We start from the raw sequence: 26,973 nt of genomic DNA, 5'->3' as shown, positions 1-26,973 counted from the left end.
AGTCAATGAGTGGCATTCTGACCACATTGTTTGAAACGAGCACCCATATTCTTATTTTATCAACAGGGAGGATGTATTTTTTTGTCTAGTTTTATTCAACAAAGTTTTGCAAATCCATGTTTTTAATCATAGAGCCTTATTATGAGGTTGCATCTTTTTGAATAATACTTAAAGCTCGCTTTGTAACCCACCAACTAGGCGTTTGGTCTGGGCAGCGAACTCTTTGCTCTGCTCTGTCCATCTCTCTTTCTCGCCAGCTAAACCGCTGATCAGACTGGAAGCTGTCTGCATCTTGTGTCTGCAGCGCTCAGCGTCCTCCAGCAGTGTCTGAAACAGAAGGGAGGGCAGATAAACAGGTCAGTGGGTTGATGTGTCTGTTTGGCCTCAGCGTCTGTCCAGCTGTCTCTTCTTTAAACCATACATACAACTGTCTGTCTGTGTGTATTTATACAAGTAAATGTAAATGGACAATGGTACATTTCATATCAGTATCGAAATAATTGTGTCTTTAATCCCTGACCAAAAAGACTCAAAGGTTTTGGTCAATCACCACTGGCTCACTAATATGAAAGAGATGGTTTCAAAAATGTTCACGTTCTCTCCATCACTGTGTGATTTTCCTTCAGGTTCGCTAGTTTCCTCTTAACCGCCATTCACCCAGTGAATGCTGGGATAGACTCCCAAACTTGGATAGATGTGCTTGCATGTTCAGTCAGCCTTTATATCCTGCCTGTCTAAATTAGTTTTCCTTTTAAAATAATACAAAGAGGTCAACAGCACCTTTAAGCCATTTATCACACCTATCTCTTTATCAACTGCTCACAGGCAGTAATGAGGTTGTTTACCCAGTAGCAATAATAATCTGTTTCAACAATAAAGACTGTCTGCTTTGGGCTTTCACACATTTAAGAGGCATATCAAAGTCAGCAGCCATTGTCTGAGCCTCAAACGCTTCTGCTGTGAGTCCTTAATCTCACTTTTGGCCCCCGGAGATGAACAGCTCTGCGTCTTAATCACAAAATTATAAAAAGACTCAACTTGAGCTGTCCAGATTTCCTAACCAGTTGATGTCGATGCACATACTCTTCCATTTACTTGCTGTTATTTAACACACACACACACACACACACACACACACACACACACACACACACACACACACACACACACACACACACACACACACACACACACACACACACACACACACACACACACACACACACACACACACACACACTAGTGTTAGTTGCATTCATTTAAAAAGTGATAATTGGGTAACTCTGTGAGTCAGTGAGACTTAGTGAGTCACTTTCCATTTTTGTTGCAGGTTGTTACAAGACTTGGCAGTGTTCAGTGTTTGCCTCTGTGATATATCACTGTGTCACCTGTATGATCATAGTGGTGGTCAAAACATCAACAGCAAATTAAACCTTAATTAAACAGATTTGTTCTACCTGTCCTAAATAGCTTAAAATGACACTGTCATAAGTTTAGGAAATTGTCAACTATGTTTGTCTCTCTGAATGAGCACAAAATTCATCTCATGTACATGGACATAATGTGTTAGCCTGTAGTTATCTGAAAAATGCCAAAAGAGAAAAAAAAGTTTTCATACTGTGAAGGGCAGGAGTAAGGTGAGATGGTGTTTAAAATCTCCTTGTTCCAGGCTATGACTTGAATCAATAAACCACAATAAACCAGCCTTGTGAATGCATTACCAAAACATGGTACAAAAAAGTGAATTATGATAAATGTAATGAAAGATTCACCAGTCTGGAGTCTGGACCCAGTGTTCTACCTGTTGTGTGCTGCCAAAACTTGGCTAAACTGAATTCATATTAAATTAACAGTAATGTAAGTAACAGTAAGTAACAGTTGTGCAAGATGAAATAATTAAAAAAGTCTCATTGTTTGTACAGTGTGCCTCATGTCTCAAGTATTTTTTAGTATATATTCTTTTTATTATTGTATTATATGATATATTTTATTTTATTTCTTTTTTGTTTGTTTATTTGTTGTCGGGTTTTTTAAAGTTTTTTTTTTAATTTTGTTTACATTTTTCAAATAATAAATCATGGAAAAAAGATATAGCAGCAACAGCACCACACTTTAAATAACTGATCTTATCAGTTTTATATCACATGATCTAGAATTGTGGAGGTTAGTAAAGCTGTTGACCTGTTTTTCCATCATGGCCTTCTCATACTCCGCCTGTACCACATCCAGCTCTGCTTGTTTAGCATCCAGCTCAGCCTGAGCCTTCTGAAGGTCCAAGTTAGCTATAGCCAGACGATTCTGCTGCACTGCCAAGTTAGCCTGAAAAAGAAATTAAGAGTGAGAGAGAGACAGAGTGAAAGCTGTGATCCTTTCCTGCATATATAAAAAAAACTAAAACTCCTACAGGGTCATGATGAGTTCTCTTGGCGGAGGGGGGGAAAATACTTAAAGTGAAGAAAACCTGAATGAGGTGAGAGACAGACAGGGTCAGACAGGTGAATAGAGAGTGTTTTATTCAGACGAAGGCTGGAAATGTTATCCCATGACATTTGTCCCTATTTGGATGGAAAAATATGTGTTTCTTTCATTAAGCAACTCTTCTTAAGAAAACAGAAGAAATGAAATAATAATAATACAGAAATTGTTTGTGACATTTTTTTCTTCAGGTCATACCACATAATTAAATAAAGTGGAGAGGTGAAAAGGTAATTCATGTTTTCTAGAGCGATTTTCAAAGTGTCTAAGTGTGCATGTGTCTGAGTGAGTTTGGCTGGCTTGGAGGGGAGGGAGTCTGAAGCATTCATTTAATATTAATTGACATCTGAGAGGAGAGGAACATCCCTGTCTATCTTTCTACTTGTTTGTCTGTGCAGCTGTCTATCTGTCTGGATGTCTGGCAGGCCAGTTTAAAGGGAGGCCACCACTGAGCTGGAAACCAGAAAATCAATTTGCTAGGCTATGTTCCACGTTAAGCAAAAGGTCAGGATCAAAGAGAAGAGAGGCAGGGAGTTCTCATGGAGGTTGTAAAGAAGAAGAGAAAACAGAACATGTGAGTGTGCATGTGTGTGAAAGAGACAGATTGAGAACATTTGAGAGTGAGAGAGAGAGAGAAAGGATAAGGCAAAGAGGAAAGGGGAAGAGAGAGGTTATTATAAAAAAAACAGGGGTAAGCAGACAGATAAAAGTGCAGAGAAAATGGAGGATATTAAATGTGGCAGAGGGCAAAATAAGTAGGAAAATGAACCTAGTGGCAAGGGGGGGAAAAAAACCATGTAAAAATGCACAAAGGAAGGAACACATTGACAGAAGTGAGAGCAGGGGTGATCATCACATCAGGCTAGGTTGTGGTGAAGTCGGTTCAAAGAAATGCCTGAATTCTTCCAGCTTAAGCATTTGTATAATTGTCACACACCAGACATCCATAGACTGCACTGACAGGAAGACAAAATAATAAAAAAAATGGATTTGGGACATTTGCGTGAAATCACCATAAGCAGGCGAAAACAGCTATTCGCTGGTGAAATATAGCGTACATTGTTGTTTTTCTAAACTTAATTCCAGTACTGTGCATCTGTGTGGTGCACCTTATTTATCAAAGATTTTGTGTGCAGAGTGTTCAGCTCTGCACCCTTTCACTGTTATTAGTTATGTGTGTATGGAATTAATAATGCCTTGGAAAAACAAATAAATACTGACAGAAGCAGTGATGTGATGGTGCAAAGGAGCAATTCATTAGTGCTGCTTGAATGTAATAAAGGATACGTCAGTCAGTTACGTCTCTCATTCTTAGTAGAAAGCCAGAAGAGATTTAAAAGTTCATTTATTTAAAATTGTCATGCTGGTGTGACTTGGGAGATTTTATCTGTTTCTAATGCCAAAGACAGATAAGCATATCATTTCCATGATAATACAAAACACTGACCAAATATGTGAGTAGGATATGATCCTAAAATAAGTCCTTTGATGTTCACTCATACACAGCAACCAAACTCGTTCAGTGTAGACAGCAATCTTTATCACCAGATAGTAATTAATATTGTATGTTCTCATGCATTTGATCTTTCAGTGCCCCACTCTACTTTGTGACTTTGACTGCTACAATGAGTATCGGGACCAAGTTTTCTGCCAGGGTAGATCCATTTTTGGGTACATGCTAAAAAGGATTAAATTCAAATTGGCCCTGAAAACCTAACTTGATAAAGGCCTAAATGCCAAAATGCGGGAATATAAATAAATCCTTTTTATATCAGAGAGAGTCTGTGATGTCTCGCTAGCCTGGGGCTTTTCTGCAGAAAAACAACTGCTCTGTTCCACAGTGCATGTTCCTTATTCATCAGTGTGGAAGAGTGGGAGACAAGGGACTTTGACCAGAGAGTGTGTTTGCAAGTGTGTGTGTGTGTGTTTGTGTCATTGGTGAAGCTGATGGATAATAGCATAATCACAATATATGTGTGTCTGTGTGTTAAGATACAATTGAAGAGACTGACCTTTGTATTTGTCTGCAATGGCTGCCATTATGGCTTCCCCTTATTTAACTATATGAGTTTACTCAACCAAGGAAAACGTCACCCGAACAGAACCACTGTTTAAGATGCACTATACCTTTAAGGGTAGGACCTCCTTGTTGATGGAGAAGAAAGAGGCCATGGCTTTTGTCCATGATGCAAGACCGGCCACATTGCCACAAACTCTTTTGGCTGTTTCAATGTTGTAGTCAGGCATGTCAAAATAGGGCTGCAGTAGCTCCACCATTTCCTCATTAATGGTGTCTTTGGGGAATTGCTGCAAGGGAGAGAGGGGGTAAAAAAAAGAAAAAGGATAGGGGGAAGTGAGGAGGAATGATTTGAATTAAAAGGAACAAGATGTTTTTCAGTCACTACATAAAGACAATATGTATATATATATGTAACTCAAAGAAATGAATGTAAGCCCTGTTCCTTTTAAGTGTGCTGCCTCTGTTATTTGAACACAGAGAATGTAAAATATAAAATTAGTTAAAAGGCAGGAGAGGAATGACAAAGATACCCAGACCTGTGTTGATTTAGAGAGAAGAAAAAGTAGATAGCCGAGCAGGTAGCAAAGGAAATGATAGGAAATAAAAGGAAATATATTTTAGGTAGGGTGGGAGAGTGAGACTGAGTGTAAAGAGAGAGAAAGGAAAAGACACAGTAGAGCAGCTCAGAAACAGAAATGAGGTACAGAGAAGTCTAAGAGGAACACAACACAGAAGAGAAAAAAAGGTTGTGCAAGAGTGGATGCGGAAGGAAAAAAATGAATGACAGGAAAAGACCAGAAAGCAAAAAGCTCCAAGATACAGAGATGCACAAGGTACAAAGATAAAAGAGCTAGCATAGAGGTGGTAGGCTGTATGACAGAAAACAGTCAGGACTAAAAGAAATGATGGAGCAAAAAACGCATCGAGGAAGGAATGGAACGATGAGATGCAAGTAGGACAAGGTGAGGAAAATACAAGAAAACATTGTGGATTGAAATCTAAGGAATGAAAACTCAGACTCTAAAAGTCCTCACACTGGCTTGTTTCTCTTTTACACATTATCCTGATTTAATCACAACAACCTGGACTCCAACTACTACAAATTAACGTTTAACTGATCAATAACAAGGTACATAAGCTGATTGGCCCAAACCTGTGATTTTGAACTCCTATGCTTAATATACAAGAGCACACACTTGTCACACTCTGAGTCTCCTCCTTCTTGTTGCAAACAATAAATACCAATTATATTATGAAGTACTGTGACATGCTGCGTGATTGCTGCCTGCGAGATTGAGACTCCATTGTGGCCAACTTTCCTCCCTAAACAGAACATGTAGCTATAACAATAACAGCTAATCATAATAGAGAACATTCACTGATTACTCAAGCTGTAGACAGTGATTGTGCTGCATACTGAAACGCACCCAGGCAGTACCTAGGACAGTTTACATAACATAACATAACAGATTATGTATTATGTTGTGTTTTTTTAATTCAATTTTACAACATAAGAAATTTAGGAATAAGCCCTTCTATATGATTCCTTGGAGCTGAGTCCGGTCCTTCCAATAATGTATAATTAATCTAATTTTTTAAATATGGTGAATGACTCTTCCATATCTTCCAAATCATGTGTTTGAGGGAACGTGGGAGCTCCTCTGCAGCATCCATCCTTCAATCTTTACCTTACAAATGTGATATTAATGAATCTACCTGCAAGCTGCCCAGAAAGTTTCCAGCTGTCATGAGTTTGAGGGACTCCTGCCAGGATGGGGTGTTGCAGTTCTTCTCTGGGTCGATCTTTACTGTGTTGACCCGCCTCTGAAAGAGTAGCAGGACGCAGTCCATGATCCGCATGATGAGGTGGGGGGGGCGCCCAAGCGTTCGTACTGTGGCGATGTCTGATGGCTTGATTGTCTGAGTGGGCAGAGGGACAGAAATAAATTTGACTTCATCTCAATGTTTAATGATGTTGTCAAATGTAAAAACGGGACCACATGGACTACATCAGTCTTACAGGCATAATACTGTTATAACATTCACACAGGCTGATTTTATATCTTTTTATCTTGCACAATAAACCAATTGTCAGGATGTCATTCAAGGTGTTATGTTGTCATGTGGAACTTAGTTTTGTGTTATAATTACTCTTTGTACACATGGGAGGACAAGAAATGTGTGGGAGGAAAAGGTCAATTAAAAGAGGTGAATTTAACAGTCAAGCAAACTAGATGTACACCAGGGACACTACAGTGTAAAGTGAATGAATGGGGAATTAACTGAGGTGAGAGCCAAGAATAAAATAATACGTTCCTTTTTTAATGACAGTACCTACATTGCACACATTGCTTCAGTTTGAGCATATAAACAATGTACAAATGCAGTGGAAGCATGACCAGAGGCACTGACAAGGACAGATTGAGGGAAATAAAGAAAGCATGAAGAGAAGGTAGAGAATCCAACAGAACAAGCAGAGTTTGACAGAGAGGGACAGGGAATTATCTCAAGGGATTGATTAAAATGAAAGAGACAGCAGGAGAGTGAAGGAAATGTCCCAGTGAGATTGTTTGGCTTGCTTTGTCAGGCCCCCTGCCCGCTCCTGTTCTTTCTTCTCCTTTTTGCACTTTCCTTGTTCGCGCTCTCTCCTCTCTGCTCTATTTCCTCTCAGTTTTTATTAGTTCAAGTTTGGTGTGAATCTCCCACCAGAGAGTCAGGCAGCAGACAGTCTGGTCTGGTCATCTACTTCTGCTTTCACTCCTCTCCTCTCCACTAATCTCCTATCTATGACTATGACAGTTCCTCAATAAAGTGAATTCACAACATCCTCAATACAAAACCAGAATATATTGCTCTGTAAACTGTAAACTGCTGTGGTGACGTTTTTTTCTGTTCCTATTCTGTTTGAGATATAGCATAAAAATATAAAATATAAAATATATACAAATTACACTGGTACACTCTGATCACTGTCTGTCCACAGCTCTGGAGAAAAAGCTGTTCCGCAACTGTTTGTTCGTGTGATGGGGGTTCTTAGTGTGCCTGAGGGGAGGGTGGTGAAGAAGGGGTTTCTGGGGAGTGAGGGGTCCTGCAGGATGTTTGTGGCCTGTTTGAGGAGATGGCTTGAGTGGATGTCACTCAGGTTTAACACTGCCGTTGACTGTCGCTGATGTTAATTATCAGATGTTGTGGATGGTCTGATGTTGAGGACTATACTGATGGATATATTGATGGTTGTGATAATGTTGGAGTCCATGGTTATGTTGATGTGTCACACAGCCACATTGATGTTTACACTGTTTATTATGCGTAGTCCTCTCCTCCTATACTGTACTGCCTTGAGATGTGAATGCCTTTTTTACCTGTTGTTCATTGAACGGTTTATTGTCCTACCTGATGTTTGTCCTATTTGTATGATGGTACCCAGGTACCCCCTATGGGGATTAATAAAGTATTTTGTACCGTATTGTATCATATAAACTAGCAGTAAAGGAGTAAGCTGTAGAAAAGTAGTACTAAACAATTTTGTACACTGTCTGCATAGATTCATCTCATCCATCCTCCTGTGCATTGTCAAATTGGTAAGAAAATTTCAGGTGGTAGTAAAGGTTCATATTAAAATGCCTTGGACTAGAAGTCTTTCGGATGAGTGGCAAAAATGAGGTGAAATTAGGTGATAGCTGTAATTAAAACCCTCTGTAGCACACCAAGATCATATACATGATCATATTGTGTGAGCATCAGTCCAAATAGACTGTCCAAGTGCTGCCTGTTTAAAAATGTAAGGTTTCCATTTGAAGCAGCAAGATAAAAATTCTAATCTGGGACCTGCCACAGCAGCACTGTATGCAACCATCTACCCTGAAGGACAGTTTTAATTACAACATAGCTCAGAGCACCAAGCTAACTATAGACACCACCACACACAGCAAGTTACAGGGGGCTTTAAGTGGCACCCTGAAGCAACGTTAAGTGAGACAGCAAGACAAATATCAGTGGTGGATGCTTTACACCACAGAGGGGAGCACATGGACTGCTCCAACACACACTTTACTGACATTTTTTTAAACACTTGGGCATCTCTTAGGCAAAATTTATGCCGAGACAATTAGCATACAGTTGTAGAAAAGAACATCATGAGGAGTGGCACTGTAAGAGGCTTGAATGAAACTGGTCACATAACATGAAAATACCACCATAAATATACTGTATTCATACTGCACACATTAATTAATTAATCTGAATAAATATTAAAAACTAATTAAGATACACTTTAAATAAAAACTTTAAATAAAACATAGTTGATTCAAAATGTTTTAGAGGATAGTGATGCAACCATGGAAACACAATATCTGATGGAGAAAACAAAGAAAAGACTGTTATTTTCCCAACAGCATGCATACAGTTAAGACAAAACATCAGATATCGTTAAACAGCAGTTACTAAGAAACAACCCAAAACACACATATAAAAGATATTATTTAATGTAGAAATAGGGAGGGAGATCCTGAATATTGGTGCGGACTCGATATCATGCTGTACTCAGTCCTGTCCAGTTGGCATTGAGGGGAAGCAGAGTTAAAGAGACACCTCGGTACCATAATGTGTTCAACACTGCTGTTTCCATACCTGTAGTGCAGCCTCAGCTTCCTGTAGTGCAGGCCGGGCTACTTCAAGTTTCTCCTCAGCTATAGCTTTGTCCGCTGAGATGCTGTCTACAATCGCCTGGGCCTTATCCTTCACTTTCTGGACTTCCACCTTAACTCGCTCTGCTGCCTGAGCTTTGACAGTCACCTCCTTTAGCACCTGTGAATATGCACGCATGAAAAACAAATGAAAATGATCATTACACTTCACTACAATCTCAACTTTCAGGCTAAACTTTTAGGTTCAGTATCAACAAAACAAAAAAGAACTGGTGTCATAAAGCATTTCTGTAGACTATTAGTCATAGTCTTACTTTACTTAAAGCAAACACATACTGACTTGATATATATGAGCATAAATGTAGGCACACAGGCATTGTCAGCATGGACACTAATTATAATAATTGGAAAACAGCACATCTTGGACTCCACTATACATCATTTTCCTTATTTCGCACACACTTCAGGAGCTTCATCACTTAAGTACACAATAATAGATCCTAAGTACCTACCTGAAACCTCCCAGGTGATATGAAACAAACTCCAGCACTAAATAGAATGATCTCACTCTCTATTTAATTTGTATTTACCCCTGAAACACTACAGCACGGCGTGGTTAGTGCAGTCATGTACTTCCATTCATTTATTCGCTTACTCACACACTGGTTCCATTAATGTGACTGCAGTCACTGTTCATTACATGTACATTCACGTGTTCCTGCACATACACCTACAGTGAAATATAACCAAAAATAAACCAGAGCAACAAATAATCAAATTCAGAAGGTACACAGACACAAGTCATTATGGACTGTTGCTCCAAACCAAAATTTCAATTTAAAATGTGCGGAAACTTCAAAGTGATAAAAAAAGCTATTTGTTTGAGCATATCTAACTGCTGATACAATGATCTTACACACAAACATACCATGTCAGCCTTGTCATTGGCAACCTGTAGCTCCTTCTCTTTCACCTCCAGCTCCTTACTGAGTGCTGCCACTGACTCTGATGCCTCTTTAAGCTTCTGGAGACCCGTGTTCATCCTAAACAGGATAAATATTACATATTATCAGTAAATCTACCTGTAATTGCAGCTTGCATCTTGCACCATGCTATTATGAACAAGACTATCTTGGAGGCATCTTTGCATATCTGTGTCAGGGGTCTTGTTAGTTGTTTATGGCTTTTAATGTTGAACTACATGACATTATGACAGAATTCATCCCTACATCAGGTGGTCGAAATACTGGCACTTTATTTCAGGTAAACAGCTTTTCATCCTTGGTGAGCTTGTAGGATGTGTGGTGAAGAAAAATAACTCAGGTCACAAATATAAATGTCATGATATCCCTTCAACAGCTTCCAATAAATCTCAGGAGGCTCATGGGATAGTTGATAAGCATACATAAGGTCAAAATCCTCATATAAAAAAAAGGAGTACAGACATTTTATGTTAAACGAGATCTGGGGTGTCTGTTCATGGTGTAATTTATACTGTACTCATGTTTAAAAATATTACTCATAGCTGATGGTTCTGGATTGGCCCCTTCAATCTTCATTAGGATGCATCCTGGTCATCCATCATTGTTGGTGCCATTAGTGAATCGATAACTATTGATTACCATTAGGGTCAATCTGTGACATAGTTATTACACATAGATCTACCTGTGTCATGCAGTAATCATGCCTAATTATCGGTTCCACAAATAATTGGTAAGAGGGGAAGACTAGATCACAGACTTAAGATTCAACAACTGTATCTATTGTTCTATATTCTCCATTAAACACAAGTCTTACATAAACACCCCTAACCTAATGCATATAGTACATGCAACATTAGAGGCATTGATTCCTAACCCCTTTTAGCTGCTGGCTTGCAAGCATTAAAAAGTCCCTCAGCTCTGCCAGTAGATGCATCATCATTAAAATGGGAAATGGAGAATTGTAGGCCATGGTGCAAAGAAGCCACTTCAAATACTAAACAGGCTAAAAAAGGGGCTATTTGTTAACATTGTAATTTTGAGTACAATAAACATTTAACTCATAATTTTTACCTGGTGGCAAGGGTCTGTACTTCAGACCTCTTTTCCTTATAGATGGTCTTGTAGCCCTGGATGAAGGAAAGATAGGACTTGGGTGTAACATGGGTGGATCGTCTGTATCTAGATTCAAAACAAGATTTAATCAGAGTAATTATATGTCATATTAACCAACCAAGAACTGGTGAATCGTTGCTCCAAAGTGACCCAAAGAGACAAAGAGTGTGTGTAATTTAATACTATACCTCTGGAAGTAGTCAACACACTTCTCTGCCACCCCATCCTGGAAAGAGCCCATGCACTGAACCACCTCAGTTTTGACTTGGGTAGTGCAATCAATGTCATAGACAGACAGGAAGTGCTCTGAAACTGAAGGACAGGACAAGCTTACTTACTGCTCAACACACTGACAGGTTTTAAGAAGTTGGTTATTCGTTGAGTTGATTGTTTTGCAAGCAGGAATGACTGTGTGATTACTGAGTTTTCTACATCCATTACTATAACATCTCTGTGATACTTCAGACTAATTTAACATAATATGGACAGTACATTCAGAGACAGAGGGAAACACAGCAGGGGATAATTGCAAAATATTGACATTTCCACAAATCATTTTCTAAAGCCAATGGTTTTTCGATGGATGTGCTGAAATAGATTGTTTTCTCAGGACAAGATACACAGAGTTAATATTATATGTATATGTTTTGTTGAAAAATGTAATTTGTATCAGTGTGTAGTTGAAGAAACGTGTTAACAACATTCTGAAATAACACTGATAAGATTAATGACAAAATGCAGTTGTACTGCTAGGATTTACTGTTTTCATTTCCTCATTTAACAAAAGCAATTTATGAAGTTCTTATTTTTGTTCTGATTTTCAGCATTTAGAAAGCACAAGGGACAAATTATTAACAAGCTGACTGAGCTATAAATGAGTGATACAATATGCAGGTTTCATCCGATTTTACAGTTCTGCAAAAAATAACAGCAGCCACTCTGTATGAAAGATACACTAAAAGGATATATGCATATATTGAGACAACTGCTACCTTTATACAGACAGATAAAATATATATAAAATTAAAACTTTCTGCTAAATATACCTGCGACAAGTGCGTCTTTTGGCCAGCGACTGAACCAGTCCATGGTGCAGCCAGATATCAATGCTGGAAACTTTAACGCCCGATTGCGGAACTTTTCCCCAACAGGTGAAAAGCACAGAACAACATGGAGATTATGTCGGACTCGTGACATGAAGTACTCGTACAGGTTTTCATTGGTCGGCGGTCGCCTGGGGAACTCCCGCTTCATGACAGGAATAAGATCGCTGAGGATCTCGTCAATTTCATCACGAGCAAACAAGTTGGATACCTGAGGACGGAAACACACACTTTATTTATGTCATTCAGGTCATGATATTATCATTATCTTTTATCTATCTATCCATCTATCTTGTCTCTGTGTGTATTCTAAACTTAAAATGATGGAGATACAGATGATCATAAGTCAACTGTTACATATTTACAATTTAATCCTTCAAATGGTGTTTTTGTTTGGATTTTGTTTACATCATTATCACCATATCAAATTCTCTCTCTGATGTCTGTTACTCCTGACATTTTGTCTCGACATCTCAGACCCTTCATCACATTAGTATATATATTCTTTAAATGAAGTTAATCGCTGAGTGGATAGTATCTGGTGAAGAAAATGAATTACAGTATGACATTTACTGTGTAGCAGCTGCAGGATGAGTTTATTTATGTTCATTTAGTTACATTTAATTTATTTTGACATTTGGACATTTTTAACAGTTTATTCGTTTGATTGGCTAGACAGGGAACGGCAGTAACTTGTTGGGGGGCTCGCTCATCCTCTGCCTTTGCCTCATCTTGTGGAAAGAAAAACAACTAGTGTCTTTTCATTCTGGACTAACACTCCCACTCTGTTCAGGTTTGATGAAGAGGATGGTGTTACAATATCCTTAATGCTGCTTTTTGCACCTTTTCAGTAAATCCCTGGTTGCCCAGAGAAAAAGATTAAGAGTGGTAGACGGAATGCAGAAAGAGCAAAAAGTCTTGGAGGGGCATTTGGTGTTGTGGTTAGAAGCATGTCACCAACCATCTGCTGGCTTATTTCAACCTAAACAACAAGCTCACACCAACAGCTCGCGCTTCATCTTTGTTTCTCATCTCTGTCACCTCTGTTGCTGTCTCACACAATCCTAACAAACACCTCTCTCTCTTTCCATCACAGACAAACACAACATACACACCTGCACACAAGCAGCAAGCCAACACACCACTCTTCCCTGGTCCCCACAACTATTTACTTCCCCTGGTAAAGCAGCTGCTGCTTAATGTGCTATCTAGGGAGGGAGGACGGGGACGCTACCATGATGAGGCAGACATGAGAGCTGAGAGCAACAAAACTAAGGAAGACCAGTAAACAGAAGGCAGGAAGAGGAAATGGGTCGATAAGAGGGAGTAAATAAAGGTGGCAAAGTAGATGAAGGTAAACAACAAGGGGGAAAAAACGTAAGTCAGAACATTTCACATCAAACCCAAACTCATTGATTTAGCAGGGTTATTAATACTTGTAACAGAGTAGGTTTGATTTTGGCAAAGTAAATAAGGACACTGTTTACCAATTTCAAATGATCTTATAGGCTGAGAGTCTAATTCATTGAATATACATAGATATGAGCTGCCCATAGTGCTAAAAATGTGCTGAATTGATACTTCTCTTTAAAAAGGTATATGTAATAATGTTTATTAAAAATACATTTCACACCGTACACTGATTATATAATTAACATATATCCTCATATCATGCATAGTCTTATTCTAAATGAAAGTATGTACAAGAGAGCAAAGAGATAATGCCATCTTCTTAAGATGCTCTTGACCTTTTATGTGTACATAACTTAAAATGTATTTATGATTTCTAAGAACATCTTTATTTGAAATATGTGAGAAGATTTATGAGATGGGTTTTAAGCCTACTATTAGGATATAAAATTGAGCCCTGTTTTACAGCCAGCTGCCACACATGCATTAGTATTGATTAGAATTGCATTATACCCCGAAAGAACATAAATATCCAAGAGAGGGGAGCTGGGAAGAGGCAAAAAGCAGAGACACTCCTGTGTTAGCACAGAGCTGCCTGATGGAGAAGTGGGTGAGATATCGTATTTAAATTGCTTGACATTAGGTGTGTAAAATTTTATTGATTGATTGGTTCAGTTACGTAATGTCAAAATGTCAGAGCTGTACTACATGAATCTTGGATTTCTGTTACTTCTTTTTTTGTCTTCTTACCAGCAAACCTGATATAATATTGGTATGTGAATGCACTGCTCCCTGGCTGCAGACTGCAGGCATGTTATGTTAACCTGAATGAGCTCACACTGCTCAGTACTCTTTCCACTCTTTTCATCTTTAAAGTTGCCAGTGTCAGGTCTCTGTTTCATTTGTTGTGGTCATTGCTGGAATATGTTTCTGTGTAACAATTACTATCATCGCATTTGTGTGACATGGCTCTATTGATGGTTCCACAATTTACTGGAAACACTGCTGTTCCCACTGTCGGAATTGTTGCACACACGATTTCCTGAGTGCCGGAGGATTTCTCGGGAGGGACATCAAAACAAACTCCTAATAACAGCAACACAGTAAAGGTGTATTTCTGTCCTTAAGAGCGTGAGGGAGTCAGAAGAAGAAAAAGGTGGAAGGGAAGAACAAAAAGAAAATTTGGGCAGTAGGAGAACAGAAGACCAAGCAAACAGGAGAGAGGAATAACTCAAATGTAGGAGTAAATGAAAGATAGATGAGGAGGGAAGGCCTGTGAAAAACCAAGGAAGAACGAATGGGTGATGGAGGCGGAGACAGAGTTAAAGAGGCAAAGATGACAATGATGAAAAATAGGAGCAGGAATGGAGAAGGGGAAAAGAGAAGGACAACAAAAGAAAACTGAGGAAAGAGAACAAAGGGAAATTACTTGATGAAAAGAAAAGGAAGGAAATGAGAGAGAAATGAAAAGGCAGAGACGCACAAAACTAAGGAGTAGGTGTAGAGGAGGAGAACACAGAAAGACCAAAGAGTGAAAGGGCTAGAGGTAGAAGAGGAAGGCAAAGAGGACAGGAAACAAGAGAGTGGAGTGCAAAGTGCTACACAAAATCCACTATACCCAGTATAGTGGATGATTCTGGGGACTGCAGTAGAGATTGATGCTAACAGTGGCACTTGACCTTGAAGCTACCTGCTGCTATTACTGCTGTCACAGAACAATACAGGAAAAAGCCATTCTGCAGGTGTAATGCAGAGTGTGCTGCAAAACAGGAGAATACCTGGCTCAATTCATTACATCCAAATTGTAACGTAAAATGCATCTGCAAAGCTTTTTAGCCGATTCAGAGACAAGATAATATAACATTTGTCCCCTTTCTCCACTAGCAGATTTAAAATACACACACACACACTTGTATTTTAACTTTCTATAGGAAACCTTTCATAATTAATCTGTAAATTCATATTATATATTTAGATTAATGTATGTCTAGTTTTCCATGTGCTCCTGACCTCTCCAGATGACAGAACGTTGTTCATGTACTCGAGGAAGGACTCATCTTTGATCTCGTTGTCGGTAAAGATGAAGCTGATGCCTTTGCCATGTTGGCCAGCTGTCCTGTACAAACCCTTCAGGTCATCCATCAGGTTGGCAGTGTTGTATGAGCTGGAAAAGAACAGCATGCATAAAAATAAATATGCATGCAATTTTTTCCCACTTTTTTTTTTTTGTTGCAGTTTATGCTTTTATCACTCCAAACTAATTTGAAAGTAGGAAAGATGTAAAAAGGAAAACAGCGTGTGAAGTGTGTACTTGTGTGTGTATATGTGTAACTGTTGAAATAAATTTGAATATGTTATTGATGTTGTTTGAACTCAGGGCACCATTACAGTGTGTAATTGTAAATCCATTGTTTACCACCCCATGTGGCCAGTAATTTATTTATTTGTTTATTTATTCATAGGAGACGGAACATTAATCAATAATGATATTTTAACAGCATCAATGTAAATGAACTGGGGTTAGCGCAGCAGCTAATTTGCACTCGTAGTCAAGACATCTTGACATCCTCTTTGATTTAATTCTTTTGAACAGTAACTTACAAACATGGCTTTGAATATAGATATTTTGTATCATGTGTTACAATGAAAATGCTGAAAGGGCAAAAAAGTGAGAGAAACACTGACAGCCTTATAATGAACCTGTGCGTGTGCATGTTTGTGAGTGTGTGTGTGTGTGTGTGTGTGTGTGTGTGTGTGTGTGTGTGTGTGTGTGTGTGTGTGTGTGTGTGTGTGTGTGTGTGTGTGTGTGTGTGTGTGCGCGCAAACACTGAAAGGTGTTATTTGGAGTTTCAAGATAGGGGTGCTTTTTTTAGTGGAGGTGGCAAAAAAAGTGTGAAAAGATTCAGTTCTGGCTATAACAGTGCCATAGAAACAGCAGTGTAAATGTCCATTTGTCCATATAGTTGTGTATATGTGTGAGTGTGTTATTTTTCTGACTGTTTGCTTGTTTTTGTATGTGTCGCCATCTGTTTTTGTGTGTGTGTGTGTGTGTGTAAATCTGTTCAAAAATTTGGGAGAGAAATGAATGCATGAAAAATATATATATCTAGGAAAAACGTGGCTAGCTTATAACTCAACTGCATAACAGAAAACGGTTAGCACTGCATATTACTACTACTATATTATTTAGGACACAGTACAGTGATAACAGGGTGCACACAGTTAGGATTAGCTTTGCAAAGCCAGCCTACATCTGAAAACATCTAGTGGAGAATTTATTCAGGTTTAGCGGACCCAGCAAACTGTAGGATAACTTTTAAATGATAAAGTGCAATTCTTAGACTGTGAACTACTAAATATACAGTATGTTGTAAATGCAATAAAAGTGAAACAAATAATGAGTCACCAATTAACTACAATACTTATTTATTGCCTCAAATATATTCAGAGTTCATGTTGATTGATGATTAACAAAAAAGTTGATGATTACAGAGCAGCTGGAATGTTTCTTTGCTTTGAAAAATCAAAAGAATGACTGGCGGCAACCCAGCGAGGAGTATTTCTGTAGGATGGGTTCATGCTGATGTCAGAGTGAAACACAGCACTTGTCAGTCATCCTTATTGCAGCCTACATGAAATGATTACTGACTAAGCAAATACACATGCCTTGCCAGAGCACAATGAGCAAACAAAGTGTGAACTGGCATCACCCAGAGTGGGGGGACTTTTTTACTGGCATTTTGCAGTCTGGTGAGTTTTAGAAGTTGATCTTAGGATTTGGGTCAGTGTGTGTGTGTGTGTGTGCGTGCGTGTGTGTGTGTATGTATATGTTAGTGGATAATGTATGTGAGCATTACCGTGTGAGAGTGATCTGGAAGATCTTGTATCCAGCGATGAATGAGGCCAGTCTGGTCAGGCTCTGTTTTCCTGAGCCCCCAACGCCAACCAACAAGGCATTACCACCAGGTGTCCGGATTATCCTTGATACCTAAATACATGGGACATAGAGTGGGACTTTTTTTTTAGTGTAAGCAGGGATGTCTCAAATAAGTTTATCTGTCCTCGATCCTGATTTGAATCACACCCAATTTAATACTTGCTATCTGCCGATGACAGAATGTTATGTACACTGTTTGCTTATAAAGCAAGAGAGCAGATAGATAACAGGTTTGTTAGGGAATCTGTATTTTTTCTAACCCTGTGTAACTCACAGAGGTGTGTCCAAATAATGTAAAGGAGTAGAGGAGCTGTGCAATGTAGACACAACAGTACAGTAAAGAAAAAAATCAGCCTGTTATTGACTTTATTTTAGCCAATTAATAACTGGATTAGTCTCTATATCAATCCTTTGAATTGGCTTGCAAATGCACATCAGCAGCTAAACAAGTTATATACAAGAAGCTTGACCAATCAATAAATGGCTGAGTCTCAAAAGTCTTGAGAATAAAAAAAGGACCATACAATTGTCAGGTGGCCAGAGACACAATTCCAGTGGGGTTCCCATATGGTTCTGTTGCTACTGGGTGTGTAGCAAGTTTCTTGGTAAATTACTTTGCCTCAAGGTGATACACTCATTTTCCTACTTGTTATTACAGAGCTTGTGGCATCTATTCTTGCCAATATTACTATTCCTTAAATTAACACTATTGTGGCCAAATGATAAAGGCACATTACATTAAAGGATACATTACCTTGACCAGATGTATCATAGCATCTTGAAAGAAGACCATGTCCATGCCAGTGCCCCTGATACTTTCATTGTAATGGCTCAGGAACATGTTTAGGCGATCCTTTAAACTCTCAAATGACTCAATGGGCTCGTACACTTTGGGTAAATCAAAGTCTGAATCTTCTGGCTCCTCTCCTGTGATGCATTTGATATTAAACATCATTACAATGCAAAAGTGAGAAAGACATGGAAACTTGTAAAATGAATTCCTGTAATTTATTCAGATGTAATACTGTTTTAATCTTCCGCAGAAGTACCTGTAGCCTCTGGTGCGTCTCGTAGAAAGTCGACAAAGTATCTGTCCACTCCGTAGTCCACTATGTTCTTGTGGTCTTCGCCAAGCCCCTCTCCGACCAGTTTTGCCAAAGCCTGGTCAAACCACTCCACGTCCTCAGGCATGGTAAATCTGTCAGCTATCACACGTTTACACTCATGCTTCCACAAGGAAAGCAGCACCTGGAAAATTATGAGTTTTGTATTATTGTTGTCAAAATCTCTCTTCAGTCTATAAGCAGGAACAATGAGAAATTCAGAATCTGCACTCTTGAATATACAGAAAGCATGTCCAATATGAAAAAGAGCATTGATTTGGAGGAACAGTTTTATCCTTTTATATATTCATTGTATGATGAGGTTTGATGACGAGGTAAAAGATTCAATTGGGTCATGATCCAAGAAAAGCAGCGAGTAGAGACCCACTGGATAGTTGCTTTAACACATTTAAGCACTGATTAAATGCATTTATTATGGGATTATAGGAAATCTTCACATAGAGCAACCTCTTCATGAAATAAAACCTTAGGAAAAATTCATACTTAATTTTTATATTTCTGTATTCCCTTAGAGTGGTTGAGTTTATTGTCTCTTTCCTGCTGCAGACTAAGTCTTTGGAGTTGAGTTGGCAGCCTCAGCAGTAATGTTGAGCATGTTTACATCTTCCCTAAGCAGCCTGAGCTAGAAGATATATTTCATTGTATTCAATTATTCAGTGGGTCCGCAAACCATTACCGAGTTGGCCAATTCAGTAAGATTTGAGCTTCCAATGGCACAATTTTCAGGGGTATTAGATACTGAAAAATGTCCTATTCTGTTCTTCCCTACCGACAAACACTTCTCTTTCCAACAGTATTAATATATTAGATCATAATATATCATGTAGTCATAGCTCTAATACATAAGTAGGACTTTTGATCATTCCCTGTCAGGCTCTTTAAACTAGTCTCAATAATATGGAACTCTGCATCACACTACACTATTATACACTACTCCATCCTTTGCTCATGCATTCAGCACCATATTTCTTATTAATTATAAAATAATTAATTATGTATTCTTATAATATATTAAATTTAATTTCAAATCAAATTAAACAATTTGCAATAAAATGGATAAACTTAAATTACTTGGTGCTTATTCCACAGGTAATCCATTGAAGGCCATGAAATTAGCTTTATTTATTGCTTTCATTTGGTAATTATTTGATTTACACCTAATGAACTAATGTAGATCTGAGGAGTGAATTTTGGTTTAAGGAATAATTCTGACAGCACTGGGTTCATTTTAGCAGCTGACTGGTTTGGATGTTGCTCTTCATCTCACTCCCATAATTTCCTGCCATCCCATAAAAACTGAGGACTGGCACACAAGAGATTCTCTTTAGTCAGCCAGTTACGAGCTACAATTAGCCTTACGAAATATTGTAAATAAGGCTTCAGCAGAAATCTAGACCTGATAGCAGGCTTTGATTTGATTCATTAATCCTGTTAAGTGCAATTCTTCTCACCTGGACAGAGCTGACCACCTCAGCGTTGGTATTGAGCATGCCTTGCCAGACCCTGGACAGATCCCTGAGGTTGAAGATGTAGTGGAACTTGGCGGGAGTTGGAAGCATCTTGACTTTGGTCAACTGCCAGAGCCGACGGGTCAGAGACACCAGACGAGACACTGTGCTCCGGACATCATTGATAAAACCACGACGTGCACAGAAGTGGCCCTCACCAATCACACCTGTGAGAGACAGTTGTGGAATTGAAGGTGGGAAAGTGACCAAAGCCTTCCATATTATCAAAGGTATGATATAGAGTTAATAACAGCAATAATTTTGTGTCAAGTGGCTTCAGTGGTATCTGTTCTCCAAAGTGCAAGGGACACAGCCGTAAACTAGATCCAGCATAAACTGTAATTATCCTCATGGTGATAATTATCATTGCATAAACAGATACTATCACAGTAATAAGTTTGTTTCAATGCATAAATGTAGATTGTATTGCAGTATTACTCTCTTTTTACTCACCAAATATCTTGTCTATAGAAGCATTGGAGGGCAGGGTACAGTTAAAGATGGAGAATTGCCTTTTCAGTCTCTGTGGGATGTCATTACGGCCTCCTCCTGGATGGATCATAGCTGCCAGGAACTGAACATCCACAATATTGGTGAACTCTCCTGGTTTCTCCAGATTGAAGAAACCATTCTGCTCCATCAGCTGCCGGACAATCTCATTAGTCACCTACGATGATAAGTTTCAATTAAGAAGTTGTTTATTTGATCATGCCAGCATTTTATTTACTGTAATTATCAGTTCATTCAATTTATGGTCATTACAGTGTGAAATGTAATGTAGCGCATCAAAAATGAATAAGGCTTGTGATTGAATGATTATATACGTTTCCAAGACAAATGGACAAAACTACAACTGTATTATTAATTGAGATATATACTGGAAATATTAGCACATGTTTAGTGTTTTCATTCAGTGACCTGGTCTCCCCACTCATTGATGACAGGCATGTTGATATCATCTATAAAAATGGACATTTTCTTCCCGGCAGGGGGTCCATAAGTTGTCCCCATCCTCTTATCCACATAGCTCTCAACTGTCCTCTAAAAAAGAAACAAGGTGAGCAAAGAAAAAAATAAGACAACACATATGGTGAGGCTGAAGAGGTGAAATAATGAGGGAGACAGAAAGAGAGAGGACAAATCTTCAAAGATCCTATTGGACATTATCCATTATGACAGCTTAATCAATAGGGAGCATATCCATGAACAGGAAAAAGACAGCGGTCCTTCCTTCAGCCAGCACATTATTGACCAGACCAGACACTGATCAATATTACTTCACAAGTTTATGATAATCCATGTCAGGTTAACACAGATGTGGCACATCAACGGTGGGATAAAACTGCAAAGAATGAGACAGTGACCTGTTTAACCTCCATCAAGAGGAAAGTAAATGTTTTTTTGCTTTACCTGGAACATGAGTGGCGTAGTAGCAGAGGAAAAGTTGAGACTCTTTCCCATGTGGGTCTCAGGATCATACTTTGAAATGTAGCCTTTAATGATAACAGTCTTGGCTGTTCCTTGTTCTCCAATCAGCAAAACAGCCTAAACATATACATACATTTCTTATTAGTCTTAGTTTAAATTAACATGGTCAGTCAGTTTAAGGGTTTGTATACAAGCCATTTTAGCAGCTGATATCATAAAACATGATCACATCTTAAATTAAGAGTATTATAGTTCATCATAGATCCATCAGACTCTGTAAAATGCAAATTAAATATATCCAGTTAAAGTAAATGGAACTGAAGGAGCATCTGAAATGAATGAAAGTAAATAAAAACGCACCCCTACTAACCACCTCTTAACATTCACACAACATACACTCACTCCTTAGTGGCATCATGACTCTGAGTGACTCACACAAGCATACACACACAAATAAAAACACACAAGAGCTATGATGTATGCCACGTGGTGGATCATTTGATAGGCTTTTAAGCAGAGTATTGACCACAGTATTTTAATCTGGTCTCTTAGTAAAGCAGCATCCGGCCATACTGCCACATTATCGATTCGAAGCGTGTGTGGGTGTCTTACTCAGCTGTAGACAGGAAGATATAAAGCATTATAATAAAATACCACTTTTTAAAACACACAGTTAAGAAGTGCTTCGCATATCAGATAAAATACACAAAAAACAAGTATGACCATGACCATTCACCAAAATAAATAAAACTAAAAGCAAACAGAGAGTATTTATAAGGTTACAATAGAAATTAGTTTTGATCAGATCGTCAGAATGGCTGACAGCTAGAATAACAACTCTGCTATATATCATTACCATGCACGTAATTAGAATATACTGTACCTAAGGAGTAGTCTAAGTGAGAAAAGATTAAAGTATACACTAGAAGTTTTAGCTGATGGTAGAGGTTTGATTTAGTCTTAGAGTCTTATTTCTAAACTGGAATAAATAAGACTGAAAGAGTTTAGTAACATGAGGTTCAAAGTTCCAATATTGGTCAAAAAGGATACCAGGATTCTCAGAGGTGGTCTTGATTTTACTGGTATAGTGATTATCTTCCTTAGTAAAACAATCAGGGCAGATCAATTTATATAAATCTATACATATATTATTTGATACACTTCATAGAGAAGAGATCAAAGGGGCCCCACCTTTATCTTAGACCCTTATCATACACCTAAACGGGGTTGTGAAGAAGAATGTATACATTCTAAATGTTTCTTTTCACAGATCCTTTTAGGTGAAGATCACTTGAAACATGAGTCAAAGTTTTAATGGATGAAAACATACATTATATAAATACATCAAACAATAACATTGATGTGAAACATCTGTTTTATACTATTGTATACTGTCAAACTCGACACATTTTATGAATGTTGCCTTTAATGTATGACTGCATATACTGTACATACACTAATACATAGACATTTGAGCAAACTTTACCTTGCCCTGCTTGGCGATGGTCTGAATTAGGAAGTCTGTTCTCACATTGTCCACATTGGGTACCAAAATGGAGCTGTACTCTGGGGTGAATTCAGAGGGATATGTGTACTCCTCTACTCTGGTGTTCCAGTGGACCCACTGACCTGAAAAAAATGTGCATGCATTAACCTTGGTGTAGAGATTAGCACAACATATGACCATGCAACTTGTAAACTGTCCAAGTGTGGGAATATTTCCATGTCTCTGAATGTTTTGATAAATGTACACCTGCTGCCAAAATAAAGCGTTACATGAGGCATAATGTTTTTGCTTGTCAAGGAACAGCTTTGATATGCCCTGGCATCACATCTACAAGTGTCAACATCTGTTTATAAATGCATGCATGCTTACCATCTGCTGTGACATAGTAGTCAAACATGGTGTCCTCACTGTCAGGAGGAATGTCTGGCAAGTTTAGACGGATACTTTCATTCCCTCTGAGCCAGATCTCCATTTTCCTTCGGTCGTCCAGTTCAAGTATAGCCCCAGTGCTCCACATCAGAGCAAATACATACAGCCGCTCCAAGTGATCTCTAGATAAGTCACCACACTGTTCCTGTAGAGTAGTACCCATTTGACATCAATGAGCAGCTTTGTAAAATGTGAGGACACGGTCAAACACAAAAAACCCAACAATGATGGTTTCAGCGTATACTGTACAGCATATATCAAAGTGTATAAAACATCTAACCATGTCACAATAGAGACCTAACAGATAATCTCAATGCTGAATACAAAGTTTCACAGGCTCTCAAACAAATCAGCATTATTGATATTGTAATGATGGCTATGACCTCAATGACACTAAAAAGGAGCACAAGAGTAAAAATAAAAAGATGATTGATTACTGCTAGTTAATGCTTTTACTTTGCACCCTAATTGCACAAAGTGGGAATAATTAAGGCTTTTATAACTTCCCCAGTCATGTCAATTTAGCTACTCTGCAAAAGGTTTCTTTTCTATATCCGTTAAAGTGTCACAACTTGAAGTAATATGAGTATTTACATATCTACTACTACTAAATGTATGCTCTAATAAAAATGCTTTTTTTAGAGCAATAAATTATTCAAAACACCCCCTATCTATGTAAAATTTCCCCTTTCATTTCGGCAGTCATTTTGGCTGGCAGATGAATGAATCTCTTCATTAAAATATAAATGCGGTCTGAGTACATTCTGTCCCATGGATGGGAATTCAGAACAATTTAGACCTTACCTTTGGTGGTATGAGTCCCTGCAGCATGTTGATGCACTGCATGATGACAAAGGCCTCTAGCAGGTCCATCTTGAACTCAAGTGACTGTACACTGAAGCGGTAGAGCTCAGGGAAGGAGGAAGAGAAGAGCTCCCTCAGCACGTCTGCCTCCTGGGGAGAGCGTTTCTTCAACCAGCCCTGACAACAGCAAGCACATCATTATAGTTGATCAAAATAATATTAGTTTTCAAACAACACAGCATAGCAATTTACAGTAAATGCATGTTCCTGTTTGTGCTGTTAACAAAACTGGGGCTCAGTTGAAACATTTTGTATTTAAACAAGCATGGACAGAGTTTCACATCTGTTTTAGCCTTAACTGGCATTCAGTAGTTTAGATGCTTAGCTAGGAAACTCACTATATGGTAAAAATGTTATTTAGATGGTACATATTAGTACAACTACTGAGGGTTAGGGGGTGTGAGTGGGTGAAGGAGAGCGAGCTATCTATCTGTGTATTTGTAATGTAGTTTGTGTGTTTTGTGTTTTTATGACCCCCTTGAAAATGAAATGCTAATCCTATCCATCATAATAATGAATTCAAGTAATACTGTAGCATACCACATCATAAGCACAACCATTTTCAAAGTTTGTGTAAAGAAAGAAAAAAACTAAATCAGCTTTTCCTTCAGTTTATTCACCTCCAATATAGGGCTCCAGTTGAGCACAGAGGAGCTCATGAACACCATGCCATTGCGTGAAACAGTGGCTGGAGAGGCGTTGTCAATGTTATGTGGCTCAAAAACCACCTTACAGTTGGGTGCCATGGGTATACGATCTCCATTTGCCAGTGTAAGTGTTCTGTTGTCATCCAAAACTGAGTTTAGGTTCTCAATCCAGATGGCATCGACTGGTCCATCCAGGACTATCCAGATGTGCTCTCCTGAGACAGAAAACAGTGTTTTTTTTAAATGAAAATGATCAAGTGTATGACCTAGTGCTTTCACAGATAATGAGTTAATTGTCAAGATAAAGGGGCCTCTGAAATACATTTAGTGCATAGAAAAGGTGGCACCACAACTCTCACTGAAGTAGATAAAGGTAAACTGCTGTTTTTGCTCAGTAGTAAGGAATTAAAAAATGCTGCTTTGCTCATATTCTCTGATATATGATTCTCCGATATATAAACAACAATTTCATGAGGTATGAACCAGGAAAAAAACACAAAGGAGTCTACTTTGGCTGTCAAGATAATTACAAAGTTTAGGTGCCATTCATTAATGAATGTGGCTCACACTCCTGTAAGATTAGCATGCTTGTTTGGTCCGATGAAAATGTTTAATGTTACTGTGTGATCACTGACATAAATGCTGTGGACTCACAGTTTGGACCAAGTCAGAAGCTTGGGAAGCTGCAGCCCCTCCACAACTCTACATCGTCTACTTTTTCTGCACTAAAATTCTATCTGCTCAAAGCAACAAGCTGCACGAGTGAAAAGCATGAACAGCAAGTGACTGCACAAAGCCAACTGACAAACATGTGGAATGCATCCTGCTCAAAGACATGCATAAAGATATGTATACTATGGATGCATAATAGCATGAGAACATATACTGAATACACCAGATGTATATTTTGACACATGAAAGCAAACAGATGTAATGTTTATTCATACCAATGCACACATACATTTTTAATGAAGTGTGTAAGCTTAAGACTGCATCGAAAGATAAAACAGCTGATGGTGCTATTTTGAACTATGGATGCGAGGATGTCCCAAGATATTTAAACTTCTCTGCAAGGTAATAATATCAACTTGCACTGGTATTCCCAAAGGAGAAAAACAACTAGATTATCAGGACTAGTAATGAATCATTTGAGGAATCATTTCTGAACCCATCAGGTATCACTTTCATATGTTCTCTCTTGCTCTTATGTTAACTAAGCCGAGAGGATGTACTTATGAAATCATGCTCCCTTAGTTGCCACGTAAACAGTAATTACAGCTTGTGCTCATCTTCTCATAGACCACACCTGCAGTAATTAAATATATCAAAGTTACTCCCAAAGCATACCTCAATTACCAATATTAGGTTTTAGCCAATAAATCAAGGAGCTTACAAAATGCTTATAAAGATTTTATATTCTCTAATTTAACTTAAAATATGATTACATTTCAATTAGTACTTGCTGCAGAGAACGCTCCGCAGCTTTATTATTGACCGCTCATCTCACCTCCTAGTATGTAACCAGTGCTGACTAAGCAACTTTTCTGACCTTTCTTTGCCCTCAGTGTTTTTCTCCAAAGTGTTGAGAAGATGCCGTCAGTCCAGTCGTTTGTGGCCACATCCAGTCGGCCAAACATCTGAGGTGCTGTGATGGCTTTGGGGTTCATGCGCATCTCTCTGTGAGGATGACCACACTCTGGTAGAAGAGATTAACAAAGACATGAGCTCCTAGATTTATAAGCAAACCTAGAACACCAAATTCAAAACTCAACGAACACC

General features: G+C 38.5%; 1 protein-coding gene across 4 annotated transcripts in view; it reads right to left on the bottom strand.

The window, feature by feature from the left end:
* Positions 1-26,973, bottom strand: part of dnah5 (dynein, axonemal, heavy chain 5) — a 102,245-nt gene that overhangs the window by 32,699 nt on the left and 42,573 nt on the right. For all 4 annotated transcript variants that reach the window (XM_062421995.1, XM_062421996.1, XM_062421997.1 and 1 more), the window contains 22 exons: positions 26,744-26,890; positions 25,168-25,409; positions 24,488-24,664; positions 23,624-23,828; positions 23,234-23,376; positions 21,730-21,864; positions 21,238-21,360; positions 20,773-20,986; positions 20,263-20,486; positions 18,737-18,935; positions 18,442-18,614; positions 17,608-17,738; positions 15,761-15,914; positions 12,284-12,551; positions 11,426-11,549; positions 11,196-11,303; positions 10,070-10,184; positions 9,125-9,301; positions 6,212-6,415; positions 4,603-4,782; positions 2,182-2,319; positions 192-327 (listed from right to left, as the gene is read on the bottom strand). In XM_062421995.1, coding sequence (XP_062277979.1) covers positions 192-327; positions 2,182-2,319; positions 4,603-4,782; positions 6,212-6,415; positions 9,125-9,301; positions 10,070-10,184; positions 11,196-11,303; positions 11,426-11,549; positions 12,284-12,551; positions 15,761-15,914; positions 17,608-17,738; positions 18,442-18,614; positions 18,737-18,935; positions 20,263-20,486; positions 20,773-20,986; positions 21,238-21,360; positions 21,730-21,864; positions 23,234-23,376; positions 23,624-23,828; positions 24,488-24,664; positions 25,168-25,409; positions 26,744-26,890 — 3,717 coding nt within the window. The remainder of the gene's footprint in view (positions 1-191; positions 328-2,181; positions 2,320-4,602; positions 4,783-6,211; positions 6,416-9,124; positions 9,302-10,069; positions 10,185-11,195; positions 11,304-11,425; positions 11,550-12,283; positions 12,552-15,760; positions 15,915-17,607; positions 17,739-18,441; positions 18,615-18,736; positions 18,936-20,262; positions 20,487-20,772; positions 20,987-21,237; positions 21,361-21,729; positions 21,865-23,233; positions 23,377-23,623; positions 23,829-24,487; positions 24,665-25,167; positions 25,410-26,743; positions 26,891-26,973) is intronic.

Source organism: Scomber scombrus, chromosome 7 (genome assembly GCF_963691925.1).
Source record: "Scomber scombrus chromosome 7, fScoSco1.1, whole genome shotgun sequence".
Classification (NCBI taxonomy): domain Eukaryota; kingdom Metazoa; phylum Chordata; class Actinopteri; order Scombriformes; family Scombridae; genus Scomber; species Scomber scombrus.
Note: the sequence above shows the minus strand (reverse complement) of the source record. Positions and strands in the feature narration are given on the sequence as shown.